This window comes from Opisthocomus hoazin, chromosome 9, assembly GCF_030867145.1.
Source record: "Opisthocomus hoazin isolate bOpiHoa1 chromosome 9, bOpiHoa1.hap1, whole genome shotgun sequence".
Classification (NCBI taxonomy): domain Eukaryota; kingdom Metazoa; phylum Chordata; class Aves; order Opisthocomiformes; family Opisthocomidae; genus Opisthocomus; species Opisthocomus hoazin.
The window spans coordinates 37,852,899-37,873,607 of NC_134422.1; the positions used below are offsets into that span (position 1 = coordinate 37,852,899).

General features: G+C 63.9%; 2 protein-coding genes and 26 non-coding genes across 28 annotated transcripts; 11 read left to right on the top strand and 17 right to left on the bottom strand.

Annotated features, from left to right (window-relative positions):
• Window positions 1-1,294: 1,294 nt before the first annotated feature.
• Window positions 1,295-1,591, bottom strand: LOC142362461 (feather beta keratin-like). Its single transcript, XM_075431124.1, has one exon. It carries the CDS (start codon window positions 1,589-1,591, stop codon window positions 1,295-1,297), a length of 297 nt encoding a protein of 98 aa, XP_075287239.1.
• A 5,047-nt stretch (window positions 1,592-6,638) lies between these two features.
• TRNAS-GCU (transfer RNA serine (anticodon GCU)) lies at window positions 6,639-6,720 on the bottom strand. Its single transcript has one exon. It is a non-coding gene; the product is annotated as a tRNA-Ser (tRNA).
• Window positions 6,721-7,640: 920 nt separating this feature from the next.
• Window positions 7,641-7,714, bottom strand: TRNAT-AGU (transfer RNA threonine (anticodon AGU)). The gene has a single exon. It is a non-coding gene; the product is annotated as a tRNA-Thr (tRNA).
• Window positions 7,715-8,630: 916 nt separating this feature from the next.
• On the bottom strand, window positions 8,631-8,702 carry TRNAA-UGC (transfer RNA alanine (anticodon UGC)). The gene has a single exon. It is a non-coding gene; the product is annotated as a tRNA-Ala (tRNA).
• Window positions 8,703-9,237: 535 nt separating this feature from the next.
• TRNAP-AGG (transfer RNA proline (anticodon AGG)) lies at window positions 9,238-9,309 on the top strand. The gene has a single exon. It is a non-coding gene; the product is annotated as a tRNA-Pro (tRNA).
• Window positions 9,310-9,993: 684 nt separating this feature from the next.
• On the top strand, window positions 9,994-10,065 carry TRNAP-UGG (transfer RNA proline (anticodon UGG)). The gene has a single exon. It is a non-coding gene; the product is annotated as a tRNA-Pro (tRNA).
• Window positions 10,066-10,343: 278 nt separating this feature from the next.
• On the top strand, window positions 10,344-10,415 carry TRNAA-UGC (transfer RNA alanine (anticodon UGC)). Its single transcript has one exon. It is a non-coding gene; the product is annotated as a tRNA-Ala (tRNA).
• Window positions 10,416-11,235: 820 nt separating this feature from the next.
• TRNAP-UGG (transfer RNA proline (anticodon UGG)) lies at window positions 11,236-11,307 on the bottom strand. The gene has a single exon. It is a non-coding gene; the product is annotated as a tRNA-Pro (tRNA).
• An 822-nt stretch (window positions 11,308-12,129) lies between these two features.
• TRNAA-UGC (transfer RNA alanine (anticodon UGC)) lies at window positions 12,130-12,201 on the bottom strand. The gene has a single exon. It is a non-coding gene; the product is annotated as a tRNA-Ala (tRNA).
• Window positions 12,202-12,474: 273 nt separating this feature from the next.
• Window positions 12,475-12,546, bottom strand: TRNAP-AGG (transfer RNA proline (anticodon AGG)). The gene has a single exon. It is a non-coding gene; the product is annotated as a tRNA-Pro (tRNA).
• A 261-nt stretch (window positions 12,547-12,807) lies between these two features.
• Window positions 12,808-12,889, top strand: TRNAS-CGA (transfer RNA serine (anticodon CGA)). The gene has a single exon. It is a non-coding gene; the product is annotated as a tRNA-Ser (tRNA).
• A 428-nt stretch (window positions 12,890-13,317) lies between these two features.
• Window positions 13,318-13,389, bottom strand: TRNAA-UGC (transfer RNA alanine (anticodon UGC)). The gene has a single exon. It is a non-coding gene; the product is annotated as a tRNA-Ala (tRNA).
• A 298-nt stretch (window positions 13,390-13,687) lies between these two features.
• On the bottom strand, window positions 13,688-13,759 carry TRNAP-CGG (transfer RNA proline (anticodon CGG)). The gene has a single exon. It is a non-coding gene; the product is annotated as a tRNA-Pro (tRNA).
• A 260-nt stretch (window positions 13,760-14,019) lies between these two features.
• Window positions 14,020-14,091, top strand: TRNAA-CGC (transfer RNA alanine (anticodon CGC)). Its single transcript has one exon. It is a non-coding gene; the product is annotated as a tRNA-Ala (tRNA).
• Window positions 14,092-14,611: 520 nt separating this feature from the next.
• On the bottom strand, window positions 14,612-14,693 carry TRNAS-UGA (transfer RNA serine (anticodon UGA)). Its single transcript has one exon. It is a non-coding gene; the product is annotated as a tRNA-Ser (tRNA).
• A 294-nt stretch (window positions 14,694-14,987) lies between these two features.
• TRNAA-UGC (transfer RNA alanine (anticodon UGC)) lies at window positions 14,988-15,059 on the bottom strand. The gene has a single exon. It is a non-coding gene; the product is annotated as a tRNA-Ala (tRNA).
• A 396-nt stretch (window positions 15,060-15,455) lies between these two features.
• Window positions 15,456-15,527, top strand: TRNAP-AGG (transfer RNA proline (anticodon AGG)). The gene has a single exon. It is a non-coding gene; the product is annotated as a tRNA-Pro (tRNA).
• Window positions 15,528-15,815: 288 nt separating this feature from the next.
• Window positions 15,816-15,887, bottom strand: TRNAA-UGC (transfer RNA alanine (anticodon UGC)). The gene has a single exon. It is a non-coding gene; the product is annotated as a tRNA-Ala (tRNA).
• A 272-nt stretch (window positions 15,888-16,159) lies between these two features.
• Window positions 16,160-16,231, bottom strand: TRNAP-CGG (transfer RNA proline (anticodon CGG)). The gene has a single exon. It is a non-coding gene; the product is annotated as a tRNA-Pro (tRNA).
• Window positions 16,232-16,482: 251 nt separating this feature from the next.
• Window positions 16,483-16,554, top strand: TRNAA-UGC (transfer RNA alanine (anticodon UGC)). The gene has a single exon. It is a non-coding gene; the product is annotated as a tRNA-Ala (tRNA).
• A 683-nt stretch (window positions 16,555-17,237) lies between these two features.
• Window positions 17,238-17,319, bottom strand: TRNAS-CGA (transfer RNA serine (anticodon CGA)). Its single transcript has one exon. It is a non-coding gene; the product is annotated as a tRNA-Ser (tRNA).
• Window positions 17,320-17,580: 261 nt separating this feature from the next.
• TRNAP-AGG (transfer RNA proline (anticodon AGG)) lies at window positions 17,581-17,652 on the top strand. The gene has a single exon. It is a non-coding gene; the product is annotated as a tRNA-Pro (tRNA).
• Window positions 17,653-17,919: 267 nt separating this feature from the next.
• TRNAT-AGU (transfer RNA threonine (anticodon AGU)) lies at window positions 17,920-17,993 on the top strand. Its single transcript has one exon. It is a non-coding gene; the product is annotated as a tRNA-Thr (tRNA).
• A 497-nt stretch (window positions 17,994-18,490) lies between these two features.
• Window positions 18,491-19,171, bottom strand: LOC142362435 (vitelline membrane outer layer protein 1 homolog). Its single transcript, XM_075431067.1, has 3 exons — window positions 18,998-19,171; window positions 18,825-18,940; window positions 18,491-18,680 (listed from the first exon to the last, which is right to left on the bottom strand). The coding sequence occupies exons 1-3, from the start codon at window positions 19,169-19,171 to the stop codon at window positions 18,491-18,493; spliced, it is 480 nt and encodes a 159-aa protein (XP_075287182.1).
• Window positions 19,172-19,886: 715 nt separating this feature from the next.
• On the bottom strand, window positions 19,887-19,968 carry TRNAS-GCU (transfer RNA serine (anticodon GCU)). Its single transcript has one exon. It is a non-coding gene; the product is annotated as a tRNA-Ser (tRNA).
• A 140-nt stretch (window positions 19,969-20,108) lies between these two features.
• TRNAM-CAU (transfer RNA methionine (anticodon CAU)) lies at window positions 20,109-20,181 on the top strand. The gene has a single exon. It is a non-coding gene; the product is annotated as a tRNA-Met (tRNA).
• Window positions 20,182-20,373: 192 nt separating this feature from the next.
• Window positions 20,374-20,446, bottom strand: TRNAM-CAU (transfer RNA methionine (anticodon CAU)). Its single transcript has one exon. It is a non-coding gene; the product is annotated as a tRNA-Met (tRNA).
• Window positions 20,447-20,564: 118 nt separating this feature from the next.
• Window positions 20,565-20,646, top strand: TRNAS-GCU (transfer RNA serine (anticodon GCU)). Its single transcript has one exon. It is a non-coding gene; the product is annotated as a tRNA-Ser (tRNA).
• Window positions 20,647-20,709: the final 63 nt, after the last annotated feature.

The window sequence follows — 20,709 nt, forward strand, 5'->3', positions numbered from 1 at the left end:
TGGGCATGGGCTGCTGGACAAGGCGCACCCGTATCCGGGCGTCACAATGAGCTGGCACGGGGACATGGGTGTCCTCAGCTCACGTTATCCACAGGGCTCACTCGAGGCAAATGTTGCAGTCGTGCCTGTATGTATATGTCTATGCATGCCTGCAGCAGCATGGAACAAAATGTTTCTGCTGCTTCGTTAAGAGACACTGCCAGATGTAGACACATCACATGTCTCAGTGGCACCTGGGCTATCTAGGTTTGAGCCAGCAGATACTTCTTTGTAGAAGGCCCCTTTTGCCACACGCTGTCGTCAAGAGTAAGAATAAAGAGCTAGAGGCCTGGTTTTGCCCTGGTATATCTTAGGAAGTTTTTGCTCTTCATTGTCACCCACAAAACATTGGGTGAGTTGGGCGTAGGATGCTCATCCAAAGGACCATCTCCCAGGAAGCTCAGTTCCACATTTTTTTCCCTGACCTCACATCCATCCTCCCTAGCTCACCCCAAAACTGCTGCAAAATGCAAGGTAAATGCTGTTTTGAAACATCAGACCTTGATGTTCCGACTTCCTTGAGGGAACAGGCAAGAAGTCTGCTCCTGCGGGAAGTCCTCCTGAAGGAGGTGCTTGCTATGGGGCAGCAGGAGATGTCTCCAGGCTGAGAAAGTTGCCTTGGGGCTGGTCACAGCAAACCGCACACTTAGCACAGTGTGGAGCTGAGCAGCAGAAACTCCCATTTCAGGCAAAAAAAATAAACGTGCCCCCCCAGCAAGTCACCTCCAGAGCAGGTAACCCCTCCAGACCAGAAGCACAAGGAACACCAGAAGACTCAGGCTATGATGTAGCATGACTTTAATGAGAAGGAGAATAAACCAGTGCAGAGTATGAGAAGTGCATTTCCAGTTCTTGGTAAAGAAACGGGTAAACCCCTCCCCGGGACAAGCCGATCCCTCCAAGGTGTTCCTCTGCCCCACCGCCCCATGACTAGCATCTTCCATCTACAGCCTGCTATAAGCATTTTTGCCCAGCCAGCAGCAAATGCTGTGTAGCACCGCAGGGTGTGACACCTACACGGAAATATAAAGTAAGGCTTAGCGAGAGAAAGGTAAACAGAGGCAGGGTCTCGAGTGACGAGCTCGCATGGGTCCCTTCCTCCTGGAGGGGCTGTGGGTGCCCCCCACAGCTGGGAAACCCGCGGGCATTTCCTTAGTCCTCTTCCCCAGCCTTGGTCCCGTGCTTCGTCTGTTCCCCCCGACGCGGCAGCAGCTCTGCTGGCTCCGTCGGGAGGAGGTGACCACCTGGGACACCCCTACAGCCCGCTGCCCAGGCACAGCAGTCCCGCCTTGCCCAGCCCCCGGGGACCGCCGGAGGCCACGGGGACCCCGCAGCACCGGAGGTAGCTCCCGACCGCCGCCGACGCCGTAGAGCCCACCGTCGTGTTCTGCGGGTAGGAGCTGAGGATGGGCCCGGGCAGGGTGACCACGACGGTGGGGGGCTGGATGACGGTGGTGGAGTCCCCGCAGCGGCGGAAGCAGGGCTGGTTGCAGCTGGTGGCCAGCGGCCGGGGACCGCAGGAGGAGGGCAGGCACAGATCATAGCAGGACATCGCTCGGCGAGGATGGACACCTGAAAGCCAGAGCCAGGGTGTAAATGCAAGGCAGAGGCTGGCCCATCCCTGCTGAGCCCTCGTTCAGCGGCTCCCATAATGAGAGGTGTAGGAGAGCTAGCGAGAGGATGAGTTTGCATGGTTTAGTAACCCCCAAGGAAGGCTTTCCAAATGGGCAGGAGCCAGCCTCCCCCTTCCCTTGCCCCGTAACCCCCTTGGGAGAAAGCGAGGAGTTTGGTTTGAGCTGCACATCTGGGGAAGCCGGAGGCACCAGGCGCTGAGAGCACTGAGAGCAGACCCACCCCTGCCCGCTGCCTGCCCTCGAGCTGGCGGCAAGCCTTCGGCGAGAGAAACGCCCGCTGGGACACATCTAACTGCAGCAAAACCCACTTAAATCAGTACAACGTGGGCGAGCTGGACTTCACGTGAGCTGAGCTACCCCACCCCAAAATATCAGGGACCTTCCGCGAGCAGGGACACACCGATCCCTGCAACCTGGACACGCGCTATTCTTTTTTTTCCCTTCGGCAAGGAAAACCATGCAGGATGCAGCCGGCTGACGTGGTTACGGATCCTTGCAAGCCCTGCATCCCACAAGCCCTTGTACTCCTCGTCTTGGAGCAGAAATCAACCCTTCCCCGACATCGTCCGCGGGCGGGAGGGAGGCGGGTAACAAACCTGGAACTCTCGCGGAGGACCGGGCGCAAGGCATCGGTGAAAGCAACAGCTGGGTGGGGAGGAGGAGACGGAGCCTGTCTCGACTTACCCGGGCGGCGGAGGCGGCGGCGGCGGCTGGGAGCGGGTGATGGGGCCGGGTGCCACGCGGGGTTTTATAGGGTGCCCCAGCCCCTCGGGGAGCAGGCGCATACCTTCCGCCTGAAACTCCCCAACAACCAGCAGTTTTCTCCCGGAAAGCTTCCCCCGGCTGATTAAACAGTTCCCTCTTTCATCTGTCATGTTTTGCTTCCACTTAATACTGAGTAAGATTGAAATGATTTGGGCTACAGGCATTAATTACCTTGCTTCCTAAGGCCAAAGTACATTTTAGGTCCTACCCCACGAGGCAGGAGAGTGTTTCAGCAGAATTTAGGGCAGGCGCATCCCCGGCGCATCGCTCCCCACCTTCCTCCGAGCGCAAGCAGCTCAGCTCCCCAGCGCACCCGAGGTGAGCTCGGGGATGTCGGCTGGACACGAGAAACGCGCATTCGTAGGCAAAGCCTGCAACAGCCGTTCCATCGACGGCAGGAAAACCGGGGGGGCTGCAGGGGTGAGGGCGCTGGGGGGGAAATGCCGAAGGGCATTTCTCCTGCCCCAGCTGCCCCGGTGCGAACAGCGCGGACGCGGGGACTGGAGCTAGCCCGGCATGACCAAATTGTTACGCTTTTGGATCCACTTAGATCCACTTAGCTTTTTTTTTTGTTGTTGTTATTATTCTTCACGCCTGGGGTATTAATTCTGCTTGGAAGGCACATTAAATTGTAAAAGCAAAGTCATCACGGGCTCTGGAGTCCGCCCCTGAAGGTGACACACACCAGAACTTATTAATTTAGTGCAGTGAGCCGATTTCCGAGGCCAGGAGCCTTCCCATCCTGCTCTTTGGACATGCTAACAGCGGTGAGCCAGAAGTTCGCAGCTCTGCTTCCTTGTGGCGGAGCGATGTCATCAAGACGTTTTTAATTACAGGCTGTGGCGTGAGACCGGGTTGCTCTGCTGAAAGCCTGTTCGCTGCTGAACAGTCGGGGAGTCGCAAAAGTCCCGACCTGCACTTAAACATGAATCAGCTGCACATTGCGGGCAGGGAGTCGCTGCCGTCGGCCCCAGCAGGGCAGTGAGCCATCAGGCTCTGGGGGCAAGGAAAGTTTGAAGAAGGCTTTTCATTTCATGCCAGCAGAGCCCAGATGAAGGCCACAAAGATCTCCTGCCCCCAGTAAACCAGAGCAGCACTGGGGCACATGTACTATGCATGTGCGGAGCCGGGGGTTGTCAGCATCGCTGTTAAAGACGTGCCTTGTAGGGGTTTCGGGGTCATTTCAGTTCCTAGGGTGACTTGGCCTTGTAGAGCCACGGCTGACAGCACTGAATTGTCCCCGGTGACTCCTTCCCGCCCTGCCCGTCCAGGCAAAAAAAGCCCTTCAGATGTGCTGGGGTCAAGCCCAGCTATTTTTAACGTCATTCTGGAAGGGGAAAGAGGAAATCAGCTTTTCCGAGGTGCAGCAGAGGACGCGTGCTTCAGCCAGAAGCAACCTTGCAGGCTGCTGGAGGAAGGCAGGAAGCTGTGGGTTTCTCACAACCTCCTCAGCGGCGATTTGGTGAGCAGGAAAAGAGGAGGCTTGATTTCAAGCTTTACCTTTTGACTTTATCCACCACTCCTGAATGACAAAAATGATGCCACAGGTGCACCTTGGACACGCAGCCTCAGAGTTAAACCCTTCTCCTGCTAGTCAGGGTTTCTTCCCCTTCACCAGTCATGTTCCATCTCCATTTTTTTTACTTTTTGTGTGCCTCTGTGCACTCTCACCATCCCAGGGAAAACAGCCCTTCCTGGGGGACTCCCTTCCAGGCTTCCAAACACAGGCTGGCACCTTCTGATCTGCAGCCTCACCGCGTCTTTCAGTTTTGCAACCCAGCTGAAGCCCTGGAGGTTCTGGTCACATCGGACCATCGTGTCCCAGAAGAATATCCACGGATGCAGCGATGCTTGGAACAAATGCATGGGGGCAATTAGCGAGGACGTGTTGCTGAGTGTGAGCGGATTTGTGTGCTGAAACAGCAGAAGGGGACAGGGGAAACAAAAGGCACGTGTCAAGAAGTTAAAATAACCAGATTTGTGCAATGAATGAGATTAAAACAAAGGGGAAAGAGCTCTTCCTGGAAATGCAGGTATTTGGGAGAAAGACAAGGACTGGTTCTTCTGACCCATATTCATTTCAGGGAACGAGCACTTTCTGCTTAAGACATGGCTTTCTCTAGAGGAACCACAAAACTGAGAAAGTTTCACGAAACCAAACATATCAGACCCATTTTCTTAACTTCTGCACATCCTGCATCCAGGATGCGTGGCCATCTCAGCCCTGGTTCTTCCTGCAGCTAAGGGCACGAGGAGAAACGCGGCCCTCGACCAACACTTGCTGTGTTTCCCTTCGCATCGCCAGCCCCAGCAGCACTTTGCGACTCCCATTTGCCTGCTCCGCGTTTTGGTTTCCAACAAGCCAAGGGCGAGATGTCTCTGAGACTGTCTGGAGGGTGGAAGCTTGCCCCCACCCCAAAATTCCTCTCGAAAGCCAAAGGCAAAGGCACGTTTTGGGGCAGCAACAGACCCACCGCAGCCCCTCTCCAAGGAACACCTGCATCCAGCAGTCTCGCCCAGACCTCGCCCCGGGGCCGCAGCCAACCTGCCGGCAGCACCGCGGCGCGTGGGGACCACTCCCAGGCGGCTGCCGGGCGGGCGGGATGCCCCGGCGCCAGGAGGCAGCATCCTGACCCAGACAGACCCACCACAGCCGCAGAGCATCCTTGGCTGCCCGCGTCCTCGCCGCGGCGGACTCGGGGTGCTGCAGGGCCACTGCATGCAGCCCTGGGGAGACCCAGGCTCCGGCTGCTGCGTTCCGCCCCGGGGCTGCAGATGATCCAGTTTCCTGCCCCCACACGTCCCCTGTAATTGCCGGGTCCCCGGGTGGGCTGATGCTCCACGGCGTCACCAAGCCTGGCACGTCCACCCCCAGGAGGTCTCGTCACCGTGGCAGACACAGCCCAGCAGGGTTGAAGGGTGTCCCAAGGGGGTCAGCTCGTCCCCTCTCCCGGCTGCCTCTGCCCTGCAAGCCCCCGGGTCCCACCCAGCTGCAGCAGCCCCCATGCCACCCACCACCGCCCAAGGAGGAGCCTGCACCCAACGCCCCTTCCCATTTCACCATCCCCATCTGCAAGCTGGTGTTTCTCCGGGGCTGTAACCCCCCGTGTGCCAAAACCCATGCCTTTTCCCCAGGAAATCTCCCGCACCGCTCTGGCAGGGTGCCTGGCTCTCCGGGTGCAGACATCCCCCCTTCCCAGGGAGGCAGAGCTGGCCGAGCACCACAGCGTCCCACGGCAGTGGAAGGGGACGGGGACGGTGTTTCCCTGCAGCCCAGTCACTGTTTCTGGCTCAGGAGAGGGAAGCAGCTCCCAGCTGGTCCCCAGGGGCATCTCCCCAAAGCACGGGAAGGAAACGTGGCCCCAGGGACGGTCGAGAAGCCAGCGCAGGGCCTGCAGTGTGGGCAGCTAAGCCTGCGTGTCCTCGCCTTGCCTCCAAGCCACAGCGTTGCTTGGCCACATCCTCCTCCACGGAGAGAAGGGGCGGGAGCGGGGAAGGTACCTGCAACGCGCTGAGAAATGCAAGGCTTCCCTCTCTGCAAGCCTGCTGGGATTTCAGCGGTTAAAAACCTCCCAGCAGTCGGGTCTTTTCCCCTCTTTCCGTCTTGCAGCAGCTCACCCCCCTTCTCTCCCCAGGAACCTCCACGGCTGCGGGCGCAGGAGGGAGCTGCCAACACGCGGCAGCGACGCCGTCCTCAAAAAAGCACCTCTAGGACGTGGTGACGGCTCAGCGAGGCACGGCGTTGCCCAGGGTTGGCTTTTCGGCTCCCGTTTGGCACAACAGGGATGCCCAGGGCTCGCACGTGAGATGCGGAAAGGAACAAATTGGCTGACACAGCAGGAGGGGGGGAAAAAAAGCACCCAAGGCTCGGGGTGCACCCGGCCAGCACGGCCAGCCCGTTGCTGGCCTTCCCTGCCCATGGTTTGGTGCTTTGCCTCCTGGAGAAGACACAGCTGGCTGGCAGGAGGGTGGCCAGGAACGGAGCGGGGACGGTGCCCTGCGCGGGAGCGTGGGGCCCAGCACGTCACGCAGAAGGGCAGCGCGGGTCCCCGAGCAACTGGGAGCACTCGGCGAGTGGGAGCAGCAATGAAGAGGCAGACGTGGATTTAACGCCAGCGAGCAAAACGGAGAGCGGCAAGGGGAAGCCGACCACACGCTGCACCAAAAGCCTCCCCCGTGGGTGGGGGGTCCCCAGGGGCCCGACGAGGGTGGGATTCGAACCCACGCGTGCAGAGCACAATGGATTAGCAGTCCATCGCCTTCACCACTCGGCCACCTCGTCACCTGCTCCAACACCTATTTTGGGGATTTTTTTTTTTTCCCTCCTTTTTGCCCGAAGGCTGCAGACCTGTGGCTGGTTCTTCAGGGTGTCACAGAATCCCAGAATCACAGAATGTTCGGGGTTGGAAGGGACCTCTGTGGGTCATCTGGTCCAACCCCCCCGGCGAAGCAGGGTCACCTACAGCAGGCTGCACAGGACCTTGTCCAGGCGGGGCTTGAATATCTCCAGAGGAGGAGACTCCACAACCTCCCTGGGCAGCCTGTTCCAGGGCTCCGTCACCCTCAGAGGGAAGAAGTTCTTCCTCATGTTCAGACAGAACTTCCTCTGCTTCAGTTTGTGCCCATTGCCCCTTGTCCTGTCGTTGGGCACTACTGAAAAGAGTCTGGCCCTGTCCTCCTGACACCCACCCTTGAGATATTTAGAAGCATTTCTAAGGTCCCCTTACAGTGTCCTCCGGGGAGCAGGGCTGGGCAGGCAGACCCCCGGCAGCCCCTCTGCCTGGCTGCAGCAGCCCGTTGCCCACCCATCTCCACCCTCCCTTCTGGCCTTGCCTGCAGAGGATGGCAAAGGGCAGGGTGCCATTTATTTTTTTCCCACAAAAGTGCGTACGCCCCGGGCTGCGTTACTCGTCGCAGGTCTCCATCATCCACTACCCAGCCGCCCCTGACCTGCATCCAGAGGGCTTTCCCGCGGGATTCAGCACCAGCTCTGCAAATTGATAGGGAAGATGGTAGGGGTCCAGCCGGCATTGGATGTCCCTCTCGTATTTCCCAAATCCCCAGGGGTCTGGAGGTAGTTTGGGTCATCAGAGGGGGCAGAAGGAAACTCCTTCGCCCCAGAGCTGGGTCTCCAGGGATGGAGGGGCTCAGGGCAGAGACCTCCCCAGCTTGGGGCAGGGAGGAAAAACAGCCCCCAGGCCCAGGCACCACTGGGAGTCGAACCCAGGATCTCCTGTTTACTAGACAGGCGCTTTAACCAGCTGAGCCATGGCGCCCACCTGCCCTACAGCTGTGGGGTGCCCCCCCAAAACACCTGACCCTCTGCCTGCTCCCCCCTCCACATCCCCTGCGCCCCACACCACTGCCCCAGGTCTGGGGTACCCCAGCCCCCAAACCCTTCTCCATCTGCCACTGGGTGCATCCAGCCCAACACCTCCCCTACCAGCACCCGCTGGGTTTTGGGGTCCCATGCCCTGCGGGAACTGGTTTCCCCCGTCCCCTTTCCCTGCCAGAGCCCCACCAGGGACCCCCGGCCCCTGCACTGCCCCGAGGCGATGGCCTCTGCCTGGGGTCTCTGTCTGGCCACTCACCCCAGCATCCCGGGGCTCCCCAGGGCATCACCCGCGAGTGCCCAAGGCCAACCCAAATGATCTCAGTGCTACCTCTGAGGGCTCAGGCACCCCAAAAGTCCCCATTTTTTTTGAGACACACCGATGGAGAGAGTGGCTGGGAGCAGGTGCCCAGCGCAGCGGGTGCTGGTGACACCCAGCGCTCTCCCAGCTCCATTCACCTCCTCCTGGCCTGTCCCAGCAGTGGCACCGGGACGGGGACCAGCCCGGGCTCAGCCAGGACGGAGGGTGAAACGCCGAGGATGACACACAGCCCCTCCAGCCATGCCAGGTGCCCAAGGGGGCCTGCCACTGGGGATGTCCCCGACGCCTGGCACCAGCAGCTCCTGGGTGCGGCGAGCCCTTGGCTCTCCCTTGCCACTTGTGCCGGCAGCGCAGGCAGGGTCGCATGGGACATTGGGGACGGGATCTGGGCTGGGTCCCAGCTGCACACCCCGGCTCCTTGGTCTAAGGGTATGGTTCTCGCCTCGGGTGCGGGAGGTCCTGGCTCCAACTGTCGGACGAGCCCTGCTTTTGGGCACCCACCGCCCTGGTCTGTTTCTTTGGAGAGGCAAAAAGCCCATGGAGATGCTGGGGGTCGAACCCAGGGCCTCTTGCATGCAAAGCAAGCGCTCTCCCGCTGAGCTACATCCCCCCTGCACAGCCAGCCCTGGGGGCCTCACCCAGCCCCCTCACCCCCAGCGCTCACCCACTGCCCACCGCTGCCCCTGCTCTCACCCACATGCCCCAAAACCAGACCGCCAGTGGCTGCACTCCACCATCACCATTGCTGGGGCTGTGCCTGGCAGTGGGTACCCCAAAAGGAGGGCTTGTCCGGGAGCTGAACCCAGGACCTCTCACACCCAAGCGAGAATCACACCCTTAGACGAACGAGCCGGGGTGTGCAGGTGAGACACAGCCCAGATCCTGGCCGCCAAGGCCCAATGGCCCTGGGCCCCTCCAAACCTGCCCTGGTCAAACTGGGACCATTTTCCTGTTTTCCTGGAACTGGGGAAATGCCCAGAGTAGCCGGTGCATCCCCGCACACCCCCCCGAGCCCTGCTCTGCTCCCCAGGGGGTGGCGGCACGGCTCAGCCCCAAACAGTGGTGCCTGGGGTCCTGGGCAGCCCTGCCCCCCCTGCACCCCAGTGCCCGGCACAGGCTGGGGGTGCCTTGGGGTGCAGCACCCCGGCTCGTTGGTCTAGGGGTATGATTCTCGCTTAGGGTGCGAGAGGTCCCGGGTTCAACTCCCGGACGAGCCCTCCTTTTGGGGCACCCACCGACAGCCACAGCCCCCCAGGGACGGGCACGGACACGGTGACATCCCCACGGGGCAGCGGTGCCGGCTGCGGGCAGGGCGATGGCACCGCACCCGCGGCTCCTGACGCAGCTCGGCCGCCTGCCCTGGCACAGCTATGGGCTGCCCCTCACCCAGGGGCTGCGTCCCAGGACCATGGCCCGAGCCTACCCCAGAGACACCCCAGAGACACCCCCTTTCCTGGACCCATGGCAGCCTGGGGCACTCGAGGGTCACCCAGTGCCTGCAAAGCGCCAGAGCCCACGTCCAGCAGCTCCAGGGGCTGGGGCAGGAAGCAGCGGCAGGGATTTTCTGGGAGTGAAGAGAAAGCCAGGTGAGAGGGGGAGATTGGCTTTGGGGGTCACCTTAGGAGGGAGAAGGGCAAGGGGCGATGGTGCAAGGCTGCGGCCATTCCAGGGCCCGGAGGTGGTTTTGAAGAGGAAAACCCCTGGAGGAGGTGGGGATTGGAGGTGGTGGCACGAACACCCTGCTGTCACCTCCAGCTGCTGGCGGAGAGGACCAGGGATGGGCAGAGGGATGTCCCTGCTCCCAGAGTGTGCCAAGGGCTGCACAGAGCACCAGCTGCCCCCCTGAAACCCCCAGAGGTGTGGGGCACAGGGGCTGGGGGTGCGTTGGGGTGCAGCACCCCGGCTCGTTGGTCTAGGGGTATGATTCTCGCTTTGGGTGCGAGAGGTCCCGGGTTCAACTCCCGGACGAGCCCTCCTTTTGGGCACCCACCTTCCCCGGGGGCCCCTGGGACCCTGGCGCAAGCTGGGCACGGCGAGGACAGCGCTGGGCGGCAGAGGGGGGGGTTGCCCCGTCCTGGGTGGGCAGGTCCCCGTGGTCAGGACGGAGCCCCGAGAGGCGTCAGGGTGATCCCCGAGGGTCTGCTGGTGGGGTAGGGTCGAGTGGGGTGGGTGCGAGCAGGGGCAGCGGTGGGCAGTGGGTGAGCGCTGGGGGTGAGGGGGCTGGGTGAGGCCCCCAGGGCTGGCTGTGCAGGGGGACGTGGCTCAGCGGGAGAGCGCTTGCTTTGCATGCAAGAGGCCCTGGGTTCAACCCCCAGCATCTCCATGGCCTTTTGCCTCCCCACAGCCCCCTCTCTGCTGGCTGCGGGGGACCCCCCAGAAAAGCCCTGGGGCTGCCCACGGCCCTTTCTGTCCCCTGCCCGGGCTCTGTGCCCTGTGGTGGCATCTTGACTCTGTTCACCGGGGGGCTCAGGGTGAATGTTGGTGTTGCAGGAGCTGCCGAGCTGGGGAGGCCACCCATCCCCATGTGCCAGGCAGCATCGCCCTGCCCGTGCCCTGTCCCTGCAGGGTGGGTGGCCGGCCGTGGGTGCCCAAAGGAGGGCTCACTGGGGAGCCCAGCATGCCCAGTGCAGGTAGGAGCTGCCCCACAGCGCTGCCTCTCCCTCCCCTCTGCCCTCCGGCCGTCGGCTCCCCCAGCTCCCCCGGGGGTGATGCACGGGGCGATGATGGGGACCCATGTGGCATCTCGGCTAAATGGCCCACAGCTCCCAGCCGCTCCCCTCGATGGCTGCTCCCTCGCCTCTCCCGGGTCTGCAAAGCCTGGAAAACATCGGGAGGGGATCTTGTGCCCCTCCTGCCCCAGGGCCATCACAGCCCCATCCTGGGCCATCGTGGGTCTCCCTCTGCAGCCCTGGCTCCCCCTGTCCCAGCCCATCCTGGCTGCCCCCCTTATCCTGGGAAGCGGGGAAGTCTCCGGAGTGGCCGGGGCAGCGGGCAGCACCTGGGTCCCGGCTGTGGTGGGACCGTCCACGCAGCGGGGACGTGGCCGAGCTGGGGAGGCCACCCATCCCCATGTGCCGGGCAGCATCACCCTGTCCGTTCCCCATCCCCGGGGGGCTGTGGCTGTCGGTGGGTGCCCAAAAGGAGGGCTCGTCCGGGAGCTGAACCCGGGACCTCTCGCACCCAAAGCGAGAATCATACCCCTAGACCAACGAGCCGGGGTGCTGCACCCCAAGGCACCCCCAGCCTGTGCCGGGCACTGGGGTGCAGGGGGGGAAGGGCTGCCTGGGGACCCTGGGGCCCTGGGTACCGATTCTGGGGCTGGGCCGTGCTGCCACCCCCTGGGGAGCAGAGCGGGGCTGGGGGTGTGCGGGGATGCACCGGGCACTGCGGACACTTCCCCAGTCCCAGGAAAACGGGAGCGCCCCGGGCAGCTGGGATAGATTTTGAGGTGCCAAGGCAGTGGAAGGCAGGGTGCAGAGGGAGCCGCACGGTGCCCCCGGCCGGGGCTGTGATGGGCCCGGGGAAGGAGGGGCACAGGACCCCCAGGGCTTTTCCAGGTTTGGTAGATGTGGGAGAGGTGCCGACGTGGCATTTTCCCTGGATGCGGAGTGGACTCCACCACATCGCCCTGTGCCTCGTCCCTGGAGAGCTGGGGGAGCCGCTGGCTGGGGAGCAGAGGGGAGGGAGAGGCAGCGCCATGGGCAGCCCCCAGCTGCCTGTGCGGTGCCTGGGGCCATGGGGACTTGATCTGAGCCCTCCTTTGGGCGCCCACGGCCCTGCTCCCACCCAGCTGTTCCCACCAGCACCCACATTCACCTCAAGAGACACCCAGAGCCCTGTGGGAAGGCGAACAAGGTGGCCCCGTGCCCTGCAGTGCTGGGAAAAGGCCATGGGCATTTCCTCAGTCCTGTGGGTGCCAGGAGGCATCCCCAGTCCAGCTGTGCCCGCAGGCAGCCCCAGGGCTTTTCTGGGGGGTCTGGGGGGCTCCATCAACCCTGCAGCCAGCAGAGAGGGGGCTGTGGGGAGGCAAAAGGCCATGGAGATGCTGGGGGTCGAACCCAGGGCCTCTTGCATGCAAAGCAAGCGCTCTCCCGCTGAGCTACATCCCCCTGCACAGCCAGCCCTGGGGGCCTGACCCAGCCCCCTCACCCCACAGCGCTCACCCACTGCCCACCGCTGCCCCTGCTCGCACCCACCCCACTCGACCCCACCAGAAGACCCTCGGGGAACACCCTGACGCCTCTCGGGGCTCCGTCCTGACCACGGGGACCTGCCCACCCAGGACAGGGCAACCCCTTCTCTGCCGCCCAGCGCTGCCCTCACCGTGCCCAGCTTGTGCCAGGGTCCCAGGGGCCCCCGGGGAAGGTGGGTGCCCAAAAGGAGGGCTCGTCCGGGAGTTGAACCCGGGACCTCTCGCACCCTAAGCGAGAATCATACCCCTAGACCAACGAGCCGGGGTGCTGCACCCCAAGGCACCCCCAGCCTGTGCCGGGCACTGGGGTGCTGGGGGGGCAGGGCTGCCCGGGGACCCCAGGCACCACTGTGTGGGGCTGGGCCGTGCCGCCACCCCCTGGGGAGCAGAGCGGGGCTGGGGGTGTGCGGGGATGCACCGGGCACTGCGGACACTTCCCCAGTCCCAGGACAGTGGGGGTGCCCGGGGGATTGGGGTGCCCGGGGCAGGGGGCAGGTGTCCCCCCCGGGGGCTGGGTGCTGGGGCTGTGATGGCCGAGGGGTGAAGGCGTTGGACTCGAAATCCAATAGGGTTTCCCTGCGCAGGTTCGAATCCTGCTCACAGCGACAGGTTTTGCCTGCTCTGTGGGTCCTGGGGGCCCTTGGGGAAACTGGGGTGCGAGCGTGCTGGGAGCCAGGGCACCCCCAGACCCGCCCCTTCTCCCTGGTGAGCAGCTCCTGCACCAGGGAACCTGCTCCTTGGCTGTGTCCCAGAAATGCCGCAGTCTGTGATGGGCCCAGGCTCCACCATGGTTTTCCGAGTTTTGCAGATGTGAGGGAGCAGCCACCACAGATTGACGAGAAGGAACAGGGGAGAGGGGTGGGGAGCTGTGGACCATTTTGCCGAGATGGCAGGAAGATGCCCAGTGCATCATCCTCGGGGGAGCTGGGGGAGCTGCTGGCCAGAGAGCAGAGGGGAGTGAGAGGCAGTGCCCTGGGTCTCCTTTTGGGCACCCACCACCCTGCTCTGTTTCTTTGGAGAGGCAAAAAGCTCATGGAGATGCTGGGGGTCGAACCCAGGGCCTCTTGCATGCAAAGCAAGCGCTCTCCCGCTGAGCTACATCCCCCTGCACAGCCAGCCCTGGGGGCCTGACCCAGCCCCCTCACCCCCAGCGCTCACCCACTGCCCACCGCTGCCCCTGCTCTGACCCACGGGCCCCAAAACCAGACCGCCAGTGGCTGCACTCCACTCACCGCCATCGCTGCTTCTGAAGGGCTCCATCCTGGCAGCAGGGATGCGCCCACCCCAAACCCCCTGCCCATCCCCGCTGCGTGGGCACCGGTGCCCTGCCACCCCGCTGGCACTGGTCCCGCCGCGCGCTGGGGCCACACGCAGCAGCTGAGGAAGGTGGGTGCCCAAAAGGAGGGCTCGTCCGGGAGTTGAACCCGGGACCTCTCGCACCCGAAGCGAGAATCATACCCCTAGACCAACGAGCCGGGGTGCTGCATGCACCCAGGACCCCCCCACTTGAGCTCCAGTGCTTGAGGAGTAGGTTGGGGTAGGATGGGACCTGGGGAAGCATTTTTTGGCCCTGACAGCTGTTCACAGCTGGGAGCTCCCCCGCGCCCTGCCCTGGCTGCGGGGCTGGCACCTGGACATGGCCACGGCTGTGATCTGCCCTGGCTCCAAAGGTCATGGGGCCAAGTGGACCAGGACGGGCAGGAGGGGACCTGGGTGGCATCAGCTCTCACACAGAGGGGATGTAGCTCAGTGGGAGAGCGCTTGCTTCGCATGTAAGAGGCCCTGGGTTCAATCCCCAGCATCTCCAGCTTTTTGCCTCCTCAAACCCACCCCCTCCACGGGGCAGCAGTGATCAAATTCACTTCTACCTCTGGAAGGCATCCCCAAAGCGGATTCCCCGGGCAGAGCTGCCCAGCGGGGACGTGGTGGCATCAGGGCCCCGCTCCGCCGTCCCCAGCAGCCCCTTCCCCACCCGGGAGGGGCTGAGCCATGGCAGAGCAGCGACTCCTGCTGTGTGCGCAGCGCCTTGCTCCCTGCCGTGGTGGGACCGTCCCGGCAGCGGGGACATGGCCAAGATGGGGAGGCCACCCATCCCCACGTGCTGGGCAGCGTCGCCCCGTCCGTGCTTCATCCCCGCAGGGGCTGTGCCCAGCGGTGGGTGCCCAAAAGTAGAGCTTGTCTGGGACTTGGACCTGGGGGTCCCATAGGCCCACCAGTGCCCAGCGGAGAATGACAGCGAATGATGGCTGCCCAGAGAGGTGCCCTCTCCAGCCACCACCTCCTGCAGGAGGTGGCTGCCTCAGACCCCAGCTGTGGGCAAAATCCATCGCTGTGAGCAGGATTCGAACCTGCGCAGGGAAACCCTATTGGATTTCAAGTCCAACGCCTTCACCCCTCGGCCATCACAGCCTCTTATACATCTTTTTGGGTGGGGACACCCCGGCTTTGCCCTGGGGACTGGCTCCAGGGAGAAAATGTCCCCCCCAGACTGGTGTGGGGTGATCTGCAGAGTGCCACTGTCCCTCGGCAGCCCCAGTACCTGCACGTGGCGGGGCTGGGAAAAGGGAGCATCCAGGGGTATTGACCGATGGCTGGGAAAAAATCCAGGCCCAGCAGAGAACCTCACCACAGGGCAGGCACCCACGGGACGCGTCCTCCAGTGATGCCCAGGGAGACTGTGGGTTTCAGAGGGGGAAAAGGCCATGGAGATGCTGGGGGTTGAACCCAGGGCCTCTTGCATGCAAAGCAAGCGCTCTCCCGCTGAGCTACATCCCCCTGCACAGCCAGCCCTGGGGGCCTCACCCAGCCCCCTCACCCCCAGCGCTCACCCACTGCCCACCGCTCGAATCACACCCCCAGACCAACGAGCCGGGGTGCCCAGCTGGGACCCAGCCCAGATCCTGGCCGCCATGGCCCAATAGCTCTGGGCCCCTCCAAACCTGCCCTGGCCATGCTGGGACCATTTTCCCATTTTCCTGGGAACTGGGGAAATGTCCCGAGTAGCCGGTGCATCCCCACACACCCCCGCAGCCCTGCTCTGCTCCCCAGGGGGTGGTGGCATGACCCATCCCCAAAATCGGTACCCAGGGCCCCGGAGTCCCCGGGCAGCCCTGCCCCCCCAGCACCCCAGTGCCCGGCACAGGCTGGGGGTGCCTTGGGGTGCAGCACCCCGGCTCGTTGGTCTAGGGGTATGATTCTCGCTTAGGGTGCGAGAGGTCCCGGGTTCAACTCCCGGACGAGCCCTCCTTTTGGGGCACACTGCCAGGCACAGCCCCCCAGGGATGGGGAATGGAAGGGGTGATGCTGCCCGGCACATGGGGATGGGTGGCCTCCCCAGCTCGGCAGCTCCTGCAACACCAACATTCACCCCGAGCCCCCTGGTGAACAGAGTCAAGATGCCACCACACGGCACAGAGCCCGGGCAGGAGAGAGAAAGGGCCATGGGCAGCCCCAGGGCTTTTCGGGGGGGCCTGGGGGGCTCTGCCAACCCCGCAGCCAGCAGAGAGGGGGCTGTGGGGAGGCAAAAGGCCATGGAGATGCTGGGGGTCGAACCCAGGGCCTCTTGCATGCAAAGCAAGCGCTCTCCCGCTGAGCTACATCCCCCTGCACAGCCAGCCCTGGGGGCCTCACCCAGCCCCCTCACCTCCCAGCGCTCACCCACTGCCCACCGCTGCCCCTGCTCTCACCCACCCCACCCGACCCCACCAGCAGACCCTCGGGGAACACCCTGACGCCTCTCGGGGCTCTGTCCTGACCACGGGGACCTGCCCACCCAGGACGGGGCAACCCCCCCTCTGCCGCCCAGCGCTGCCCTCGCCGTGCCCAGCTTGCGCCATGGTCCCAGGGGCCCTGGGGAAGGTGGGTGCCCAAAAGGAGGGCTCGTCCGGGAGTTGAACCCGGGACCTCTCGCACCCGAAGCGAGAATCATACCCCTAGACCAACGAGCCGGGGTGCTGCACCCCAAGGCACCCCCAGCCTCTGTGCCCCGCAGTTTTGGGGCTGGGTGAGGGTGCCTGATGCTGCCTTTTGCCCCTAGCACAGCCTGGAGCAGTGAAGTCCATCTTGCTGTGCCCAGCAAGCGGGGCCGGTGTCTGGAGATGGCCACAGCACGTAACGGCCCTGTCCCCAGCGGCTGTGGGGGCGGCCGGACCTCGGGGTCATCAGCCCACCCTGGGCACCGCGCTGCCCACCCTCGCAGGGGGATGTAGCTCAGCGGGAGAGCGCTTGCTTTGCATGCAAGAGGCCCTGGGTTCAACCCCCAGCATCTCCAGCCTTTTTTCTCCCCAGAGCCCCCTCTCTGCCAGTTGGGCTGGCAGAGACCCCCAGAAAACCCTGGGACTGCCTCTGGGCATGGCTGGTCATGGACTGGGGTAACAGCAGCAACGCATGGTGGGTGCCTGCACCCTGTGCTGGGACCCCCAAGAGAAGGAGCTGCCCCGCTCTCCCTACCCAGCCCAAAGCTGCGGTGACTGTCGGGGGGAACGAGGGGATGAAAGCCAACAGCCGAGGTCAGATGAGTTCTCTACTCCCCAGACAAAAACAGAGGAGTCCTCTGGAAGCTGGACCCAGATCCACTCATGCCTACAGGTGGAATGTACCCCAAACCTGCACTGGGGTCCCCAGCTCTTCCCCTTGGCCTCGCGGCCCTGGGCTGCCCTGCAGCTCACTGGTAAAAGCATCTGCAGATGAACCCACAACTGACACCTCACGGCTGTGGGTCCCCAGCCTCTCGTGGTGGTCCCCATTCCTCTCCGGGTGGTCCCTCCTCAGAGGGGAGGATTTCACCCGGCCGTAGAGCAAGTGGTCCCTGGCCCCCAGTGCTGCCCAGGAGCAGGTTCCCTGGTCCGGAGCTGCTTCCCAGCGAGGAGGTGCGGTGCTGGAGGTGCCATGGACCCCATCCTCTTCCCGCCCGCATCCCCCCAAGCCCCAGTAGCGGCGGGGGCAAAAACCTGTCGCTGTGAGCAGGATTCGAACCTGCGCAGGGAAACCCTATTGGATTTCGAGTCCAACGCCTTCACCCCTCGGCCATCACAGCCCCAACACCCAGCCCCCGGGGGGGACACCTGCCCCCCGCCTCGGCCACCCCAATCCCCCGGGCACCCCAACTGTCCTGGAACTGGGGAAGTGTCCGCAGTGCCCGGTGCATCCCCGCACACCCCCAGCCCCGCTCTGTTCCCCAGGGGATGGCGGCACGGCCCAGCCCCACACAGTGGTGCCTGGGGTCCCCGGGCAGCCCTGCCCCCCCAGCACCCCAGTGCCCGGCACAGGCTGGGGGTGGCTTGGGGTGCAGCACCCCGGCTCGTTGGTCTAGGGGTATGATTCTCGCTTAGGGTGCGAGAGGTCCCGGGTTCAACTCCCGGACGAGCCCTGATTTTTGGGGCACCCACTGTCGAGTTCGTCTGGCACCTGGCCATCAACTTTTGTCCCCCAGGGACACCCCGCAGTCGCCAGGCCGTTGAGCTCAGGGTGACACACAGGACTGTCCCCGCGGTCCCAACCCTGTGCCCCGGCCCATTGGTCCTGCAGGGTGACTCTGGTGCTGGGGTGACGGCAGGATGGGGACCGGAGCTGGGCGGGGGCCGTGGCCGTGGCTCACACCGGGGCTGTGGGGCACCCCAGAGCTGTGGGGCAGGCGGGCGCCATGGCTCAGCTGGTTAAAGCGCCTGTCTAGTAAACAGGAGATCCTGGGTTCGACTCCCAGTGGTGCCTGGGCCCGGGGGCTGTTTTTCCTCCCTGCCCCAAGCTGGGGGCACTACAGGGGGGTCTCTGCCTCAAGCAGGGGTCCCCGGTAGCCCCACTCACTCCCTTCTGCCCCAAGGGGGTTTCCATCAATTCCCTCAGCCTCCCATCCCTGTGCCCTTTGAGGAGGGTCCATCTGCAACTTTTCTCAGTTACCTCCTTCGGTGGGGGACGGGGGATGGCCACGTGTCCCCTTCTCTGCCTTGGTGTGCCCCCTCCCAGCAACGAAGCTGCCCCAGCTCAGCCTGGGTACATCCTTTTACTGAAAGCTCCTTTCAGCGTAGGACAGGACAGTCCTGGAGATGCTGGGGATGATCTGGAAGGTCTGGGTGGGGGCAGAAAGGACTCGGGAGCATCTCTGGGAAGATCGGCAGCGGCATTTGTGCAATGATGGGGCCCATGGGGACAAGGGGAAGGTGGCCCCTGAGGGTACCAAGGCTAAGGGATCTCCCGGTGGATGTGGGGTCCTAGGAGAGGGGACCCCGGGCACAGGCTTCAAGGGACTGGGTGTCGTGCCCGTCGGAGCAGGCAAAGTGAGCGCCGGTGGCAGCCACTTCATCACTCGGGACCCCGCGCTGGGACTCCTGGACCCGCAGCGTGAAGGCCACCAGCCGCCCTCGGTGGGGACACCAGGGGGGCTCTGACCAGCGGCCCCATCTGGACGCGGGGAGGGAGAAGAGGGTTGGTGCCAGTGCTGGGGCGTGTGGGAGGAGAGGAGGGTGCGAGCCCTTCGGCGCCAGGCGCGGCTGCAGAGGAGGCTCTGGGTCCAGAGGGAGGGGACAGGGACGGCCGGGGTCTCACCTGCCGCTCTGGGACTCGGCCGAGTAGCCGCCGCCACGTCCCCCGCCACGGGAGCAATGCAGCCGGACGCCGTTGAGCGCCGTGTCGTCCTCCATCACCCCTCGGGGCGGCTCTGCCTGCGAAGGAACAGAGACAGGGGGTTAAATCCCTGCAGGAGCGGCGTCCCCTGCCACCTCGAAGCTGCCGCCGCCGGTGTAGGACCCCGCGGGGCACATCTCCGGCCAGGCCCAGTCGCCCCAGGGTCCCCCGTTGGACACGGCGATGGCCGAGGCATCCGTCCCGTCGGGGTCCTGCCCCGCGACGCCGGCGAGCCCCGCCAGCAGCAGCAGGACCAGTCCCCCCAGCATGGCCGTCCTCACGTTCTTATTGAATTAACTTTATATTGATTCGCAATAAACAGACCGTGTTTATCACTTCCGCTTGCAGTGACCACCTGAATTTCTGTGCAATCAGTTATTTCAAACAAAGCCCTTCCAAATGGGTTTGTCCTTCCCGGAGATATTTAGATTCCATTTGGTGAGAACCCAGGGTGGCCGGAGGGCTCCTCGCTCTTGCGCCCGTTGCAGCACCGGTGATTCGGGCGTCGCTGCCTGGGAGACGGGCCTTGGCCCCAGCCCCCGGCGCGCCTGCAGTCTGACATCTCGCCAGCTCCCCTGACCTGACTCAAGGTATCTTTCGAGGCATCTGGAGCTTGAGACAACTGCAAAGATGTCTTTAAATGTTCCAAAATATCAGAACGTGGTCCCCCAACATCTTAGCCACATGCTCACAGCAGCACAGCGTGGGCTAATCCATTTAGTCCATTTTTATTCTTGTATTTCCAGCATCTGCAAGCTGTCTTCTCCTGCGGCAGAAGCGCAGCACCGTGCCCTGTTGGTGGGAGCGCAACGCTCGGGCTGCCTGAGCAAGCCTCGCAACACTGACGGGCTTCTTTTGCCGGTCTTCCCGCAGTCAATAGCTCTTTCAAGGATTCCCGAGTCCTGGATAAGCGACTTCCAGCCCCCTCCGCGCCAGCCCTTTCGGATCCTGTCCCCAGCACCCGCCTCACGGCAGCAAAACTCCCGACGGGGGTGGGATTCGAACCCACGCGTGCAGAGCACAATGGATTAGCAGTCCATCGCCTTCACCACTCGGCCACCCCGTCCCTGCGCGCCGCCCGCGGCCCCGCCCCTCGCCGAGCGGCGGCGGGACGCGCCGGGGCCGGCCTGAGGGACCGGGCCTGCCCGCCCTCCCGCCGCGGCTCACCCCGCCCGCAGCCCGGAGGGCGGCACCCGCCCTGCCGTCGCCCTCTTAGCGCAGCCGGCAGCGCGTCAGTCTCATAATCTGAAGGTCCTGAGTTCGAGCCTCAGAGAGGGCAGCAGCGCTTTTGCCGCCCCGCCCGACCGGGAGTCGGGCCGCCATTTTGCGGCACGGGCAGCCCCGCGGCCGCGTAAGGGGGGACTCTGCGGGGGGGTGGGGAGCCAGCACCATCTCCCCTCCTCCACACCCCGCGGCGAGGCGGCCCCTGGAAAAAAAAAAAGCGGCCCGGAGCAACAAGAAAAATCACAGCTGCCCTCTCTGAGGCTCGAACTCAGGACCTTCAGATTATGAGACTGACGCGCTGCCGGCTGCGCTAAGAGGGCCGCGACGGCGGGAGGCGGGCCGGGCCCTCAGGCCGGGAGGACGGCGACCACCGGCGGCCAGGCCGGAGCGAGGCCGGCGTGCGGCGGGGAGGGCGGGGCCGCGGGGGGCGCGCGGCAGGACGGGGTGGCCGAGTGGTGAAGGCGATGGACTGCTAATCCATTGTGCTCTGCACGCGTGGGTTCGAATCCCACCCCCGTCGGGAGTTGTGCTGGCACCCCCCCTCAGTCCAGCAAATGTGGGTGTTCACCCCAGTCACCCCGGG

What these genes read in the sequence shown, in the direction of transcription:
- LOC142362461 (XM_075431124.1), bottom strand. Translation starts at nt 1,591, where the DNA reads ATGTCCTGCTATGATCTGTGCCTGCCCTCCTCCTGCGGTCCCCGGCCG.
- LOC142362435 (XM_075431067.1), bottom strand. Translation starts at nt 19,171, where the DNA reads ATGCTGGGGGGACTGGTCCTGCTGCTGCTGGCGGGGCTCGCCGGCGTC. An exon ending in CCGGCGGCGGCAGCTTCGAG is followed by an intron (nt 18,941 to 18,997) that starts GTGGCAGGGGAC and finishes GTTCCTTCGCAG; the next exon opens with GCAGAGCCGCCCCGAGGGGT. An exon ending in GCCGAGTCCCAGAGCGGCAG is followed by an intron (nt 18,681 to 18,824) that starts GTGAGACCCCGG and finishes CCCCGCGTCCAG; the next exon opens with ATGGGGCCGCTGGTCAGAGC.